The sequence below is a fragment of the Oncorhynchus mykiss genome, chromosome 25 (assembly GCF_057628025.1).
Source record: "Oncorhynchus mykiss isolate SJ-2025 chromosome 25, ASM5762802v1, whole genome shotgun sequence".
Lineage (NCBI taxonomy): Eukaryota > Metazoa > Chordata > Actinopteri > Salmoniformes > Salmonidae > Oncorhynchus > Oncorhynchus mykiss.
This window is the reverse complement of record NC_143046.1, coordinates 12,605,276-12,611,744: the sequence shown is the minus strand read 5'-3', so window position 1 is coordinate 12,611,744 and position 6,469 is coordinate 12,605,276. Positions and strand designations below refer to the sequence as shown.

General features: G+C 45.7%; 1 protein-coding gene across 1 annotated transcript in view; it reads right to left on the bottom strand.

The window, feature by feature from the left end:
* Positions 1-780: 780 nt before the first annotated feature.
* The window catches only part of LOC110504580 (progesterone receptor), a 31,240-nt gene continuing 25,551 nt past the window's right edge, over positions 781-6,469 (bottom strand). The window contains exon 9 of the mRNA XM_036970098.2: positions 781-2,923. Coding sequence (XP_036825993.1) covers positions 2,756-2,923 — 168 coding nt within the window. The 3' untranslated portion in view covers positions 781-2,755. The remainder of the gene's footprint in view (positions 2,924-6,469) is intronic.

Genomic DNA, 6,469 nt, shown 5'->3' with positions numbered 1-6,469 from the left:
ATAAAGGGTTTCATTTGGGACAACACATTGTAGACAAAGTGGCTGTTGAACTAGACTATTTCGGTCCTGTTCCAATCTCCATACTACCATACCACTTAGAGTACACGCTTCATACTAAGTGTCGTACTAGTGTGCACATTGGAATGCAGCTTAGGGGTTGAGCCAGCCCTTAAACCATATTGTTATCCGGTTTCATCAACATGTGAGGATTTCAACATAAAACAGGGAAAGACATGTTCATGAATAATACATTAAGAAAGTCGTGAGATCTAAAAAGACGGCTTTGATTATAAGGAGTTCATCATTTCGCATTCCTCTGCCCAGCACATGATGATTTCCGTCTTTTCATGATGATATAAGATTGTTCCAGCATGTAGGACTAATGTGGTTGGTATCAATGTGGCGACTGTTTGTCTAACCCAGTCCGACATCACTGCCAGCTGGTCTTGTTGCAGTAACAGGGCAGTCCACTAGATGGCTGTAGTTGAACACTGAACTTCTCTACTAACTTCTTGGTAATCATGTTTGCTGTGGGCTCTCTTTGTGCTGAGAAATAAAAACTACAAGACCCATAAGCAGATGATCACTGGGGCCTTTTTGTGCTGAGAAATAAAAACTACAAGACCCATAAGCAGATGATCACTGGGGCCAATTTTTTTCCCCAGGAAGAGATAGAAATGTATTGTGTTTCTCAAGTAGAATTAGGGAATTGTGTTGGATTGGTTTCCTTTCTGCAACGTCGTGAACTGAACATATAACCTCACTGAAAAGAACAACACCTTTTGGAACAGTGAGGTACGGTATTTATTTGGTAAGTAGACACATGAACTCAGACAGGATAAAGTATTGATGAAGCTCAATACTCCAATAGATGGTAACACCTTACCTGAAGGAGAAATATAAGCTTTTTTTATGGAAAATTGAGTCAGAAATTGGCACCCTATTCCCTATATAGTGCACTAGTTTTGACCAGAGCCCTATGGGTCCTACTCAAAATGTAGTGCACTAAAAGGGTTTGGATGTCATTTTGGATACAACCTGTATGTGTTTCCCTGTCACTTATAGAATACTTAAGATACAGATCACATGATGCCAAATAAAGACCCAGTGATGTGGAATATAGATTGTTTCATTTGTTAGAATTTTAAAGAAGTATGATTTGTTTTGATAGAATATGCAACGTATAATGCATTTGATATTTACAGATATTGTGTTATATATGAATGTCTGTAGAGTATGAATGATGTGTTATTCAGAAGAATTATGACTTATTTTGACAGTGTTAAAAATACTACTACATTTACTGAAACTATAAAAGAGTATATAACAGTTAACTGAAAAGAGAGAGAACCAACAGTCTGAAATGTACATTCAGGATCAAACCCTAGCTTGAGATCAGGGGTTGTAACGTAATCAACCCTGGGGGGACCAACGGACCCCTCTCATTGAAGCCATGAAGTTCAAGGCCGACTGCGGTACTGAAGGCTGTTGTTTCCAGAAAGCAGGATCTCCCATTATAGTGAATGGGAAAATGGCAATCTTTGTTGTCAATATTAGAGAGAGAGAAAAAAAAAGCATTCAAACACAACCATGTTACCAATAATTGCTTATATTAGAACAGATGTATGTCCTTGAACTGATTATTAAAAAAAAAGACAATTATACAAAGAAGTTATAAGGATAATTGAGTTGCCATGGTAGCCTGCAGTACCCTGGTCGGCCTTCGGTTGCAGGCAGCACTGACCTAGCCTGCAACAAATCCCCATGAGACGGCACTTTAGCAAGCTAAAACCGACTTCCTAACCTTCAAATGCGACATTGAGTCTTCACATAGGAATTAATGGTGTGACATCATCGACGGCTTTGCCCATTCATGTACAGACAATGGTTGGTCCTCTAGTAAGGTTTTTGTGATATATTGAACCAGGGCTGGCCCTAGCGTTTTGGGGCCCCACACCATGCGGGTAAAACATTTTAGTGGGCCCCCTCTTGACGGCACAGATAAAGCAAATTTAAGTTTTAAAGTACATTTCCTGAAATTCACATTCGCATTTAGCTATAGGGTGTAGAGAAAATGTTGTGGTTTTAAATCACATTTTATCAAATTCTACACATTTTTCTTCAAATGGGGTAGCCAGAAGATCTTGCAGATTTAAAGCAAATTTCCAACAATTCTACAAATACTGCCAGGGGTGGAGAGAAATTATCAAGTTTTAAAGTAAATTTCCTACAATTCTACAAATACTGCCAGGGGGTGGAGAGAAATGATCAAGTTTTAAAGCACATTTCCTACAATTCTACACATTTTGCCATGACTTATGATATCTGAGTGAGAGTGACTGACAACATCAATTGAGGTCCCCTGGAGGTCAGGGTACATGCGTGCCTGGTCATTAGTTGGCCATGATTACTATAAGGCGTAGACAGCTGGCTAACTTACCAATCTAAATAAATGTTTGCTGACAGGGGCTAATTCAGAGGCTGACACTGCTGAAGCACTAACAGAAACTGCTGATTCACTAACACATTTAAAAATGTCACCTTGTGTATTTTACTTTAACTCTCAACATTACTGAGTCCCCCCCCCCCAAAAAAGTACCTTGTGCCTAGGGCCTGCCCTGGGTTGAACCTCTAGCAGGAAGTTTTGTGATAAGTTGAACCACTTGCAGGGTGTTTTGTGATAGGATGACCCTCTAACAAGGTGCATTGTGATAGGATGACCCTCTAGCAAGGTGCATTGCGATGGGATGACCCTCTAGCAAGGTGCATTGTGAAAGAGGATTGGCTGAACTATGCCTGTGAGTATCTTGGGCACGTGAACGCTGACGATCTCAGAGATCATCTCTGGATAGCTGACTCTGGTGGGCAGAGACTGGGCCTGGATAAACAGATCATAGGTGAACTGGTGCAGCTTCCTCACAATCTGAGAGTGAGAGAGAGAGAGAGGGGGGGGGGAGAGAGGGAGTCAACTGTCAGTAACACCAAAGCGGGGGGGGGTTGAACAAGTCAGGGGTTAGTGGTTAGGGGTAGAAGCAGGGCCGGCCCTGGGTATAGGCGACATAAGCTGTTGCTTAGGGCCCCTGGCCGCTACGGTCCCCAACCCCCCAAAATACTTTAGGAACTCAGTTGGGGTCTAAACTTACTGTTGAGAGTTATAATAGTAGAACACCAAGAGCAGTTGCTAGAACGTGCAAAATTCTGACCGGATTACGTAACGAACCAAAGCTGGTTGTTTGTTCTCTTATTTTACCTCGTAGCGGTCATGAAGGAAGAAGGATGCATCATATTAGGGTGTCTAGCTATAAGTTCAACCTGATCAATCAAATGGATAGGTGTAAGCAATTGTCGCTAGACAGACATAGAGAGGGGGGAGGAGGAAAGTGAGAAAGAAAGGATGAAAGTGAGAGGAGGTGGGAAAAGAATGGAAGACAGACAGAGAGACAGACGAAGAGAGAGAAACAGAGAGAGAGAAAGACAGCAGTGTAAATGTACTTAGACTAGAGTATTTCAACACCTCTACTCCTCCAACTTGTTAGGCAATCATATGTACCTACAGGGGAAGGTGGCCAGCCACACAGGAGGGTGATTTTTACTAAGGAGGAGGCCGTGCTGACCAAGATGCATGCTGGCCATTTCGGAGTGAAGCGCATGATTGCCAAAATCAACCTACGCTTCTTCTGACAGGGAATTGTCAAGGTGGACAGAAGGGAAATAACTTTTTATTTATCAATCACATTCTATTATATCTGAAATGATTATGATTTCAATGAATATCATATCAGAGAGCACACAATGTTTCAATTTGTCACGTTGTGCCTAAAGGTCAGTACCCTGTCTAGCCTGCCAGAAGTTTGAGAGGGCGAAGACTGTGGCGCCGGAGTTGAAGCCCATCAAAGTTGTTTCATCATGGCACATGATTGGTGAGTGTCCCAATTCAAATTTCGCCCCGATAAGTTGTTTTGTAATGGTTGCTTTATTTGACCACAACAGTATTATAGAATGTGTGTGTGTGTGTCAGTAGCCTTACAAATATGAAAATCTGCATACTGTATGACACAGGTACGGGTAAGAATAGAGTCATCTTCTCTCTAACACTTTAAATGTTAGAGGTGGCCCTCATTGGACCCTTCACGAAATCCAGGAATGGCAACAGCTGCTGTCGAACGTCGACCGATCACTTTACCAAGTAGGTGGAGGCAATACCCATAAAGCTCAGTACAGGAAGAGAATGTGCTTAACTCTAAATTCCCTTCTGTAACCCATTAAAAAAGGTGCCTGAAACCAAAAATAGATTTTTGTTTTGTATGATACCCATCAAGGACGAGACTGGCGAGGCCACCTCCAAGACAATGACGGACATCTTCAACACCCACTGTCATCTTGAGTGACCGAGGTCATGAACACTGGAACAAGTTACGGATGTTATAGGTTATATTCTGTCACCAATGGTTTGTTTTATTTATTTTTTACAATTTGTTTTTCCGTGGTACATAAACAGACCTATTTCAATAGATATCCCTTTCCTACCCCCTCCTCCAGGTTTGGTGAATGGACCAACCAAATCCTCCAGACATGTCATGGGCAAGTCCCTTGATTGCTACCAGGAAGGTTGGGAGAACTACTGGAAGGTAATTCTCTTTGCACACAACAGCAGCATCCAGGCCTCCACCGAGTACAGACAGGAGTCGCAGCTGTTGACTGAGGTAAAACAATGCAATTGTATATAGAATTATTGCATATACTGATGTTGTTTGTCTATTGCTATTTTTATATAAGGTACTTTCAGATCACTGAAACCCCACCTGATGTGGTGGAAGCTGTCGAACCAGATCAGAACTCTCAAGGACTACAGTACCTTCAGGCACGGACTGAGGAGGACGTGGAGGCTGTCGAACCAGATCAGAACCCTCGAGGACTACAGTACCTTCAGGCACGGACTGAGGAGGACGTGGAAGCTGTCGAACCAGATCAGAACTCTCGAGGACTACAGTACCTTCAGGCACGGACTGAGGAGGACGTGGAGGCTGTCGAACCAGATCAGAACCCTCGAGGGCTACAGTACCTCCAGGCACGGACTGAGGAGGACGTAGAGGCTGTCGAACCAGATCAGAACCCTCAAGGACTACAGTACCTTCAGGCACGGACTGAGGAAGACGTGGAAGCTGTCGAACCAGATCAGAACTCTCGAGGACTACAGTACCTCCAGGCACGGACTGAGGAGGACGTGGAGGCTGTCGAACCAGATCAGAACTCTCGAGGACTACAGTACCTTCAGGCACGGACTGAGGAGGACGTGGAGGCTGTCGAACCAGATCAGAACTCTCGAGGACTACAGTACCTCGAGGACTGAGGAGGACGTGGAGGCTGTCGAACCAGATCAGAACTCTCGAGGACTACAGTACCTTCAGGCACGGACTGAGGAGGACGTGGAGGCTGTCGAACCAGATCAGAACCCTCGAGGACTACAGTACCTCCAGGCACGGACTGAGGAGGACGTGGAGGCTGTCGAACCAGATCAGAACCCTCGAGGACTACAGTACCTCCAGGCACGGACTGAGGAGGATGTGGAGGCTGTCGAAACAGATCAGAACTCTCGAGGACTACAGTACCTTCAGGCACGGACTGAGGAGGACGTGGAGGCTGTCGAACCAGATCAGAACTCTCGAGGACTACAGTACCTCCAGGCACGGACTGAGGAGGACGTGGAGGCTGTCGAACCAGATCAGAACACTCGAGGACTACAGTACCTTCAGGCACGGACTGAGGAGGACGTGGAGGCTGTCGAACCAGATCAGAACTCTCGAGGACTACAGTACCTTCAGGCACGGACTGAGGAGGACATGGAGGCTGTCGAACCAGATCAGAACCCTCGAGGACTACAGTACCTCCAGGCACGGACTGAGGAGGACGTGGAGGCTGTCGAACCAGATCAGAACCCTCGAGGACTACAGTACCTCCAGGCACGGACTGAGGAGGACGTGGAGGCTGTCGAAACAGATCAGAACTCTCGAGGACTACAGTACCTTCAGGCACGGACTGAGGAGGACGTGGAGGCTGTCGAACCAGATCAGAACTCTCGAGGACTACAGTACCTCCAGGCACGGACTGAGGAGGACGTAGAGGCTGTCGAACCAGATCAGAACCCTCGAGGACTACAGTACCTTCAGGCACGGACTGAGGAGGACGTAGAGGCTGTCGAACCAGATCAGAACTCTCGAGGACTACAATACCTCCAGGCACGGACTGAGGAGGACGTGGAGGCTGTCGAACCAGATCAGAACCCTCGAGGACTACAGTACCTCCAGGCACGGACTGAGGAGGACGTGGAGGCTGTCGAACCACATCAGAACCCTCGAGGACTAAAGTACCTCCAGGCACGGACTGAGGAGGACGTGGAGGCTGTCGAACTAGATCAGAACTCTCGAGGACTACAGTACCTTCAGGCACGGACTGAGGAGGACGTGGAGGC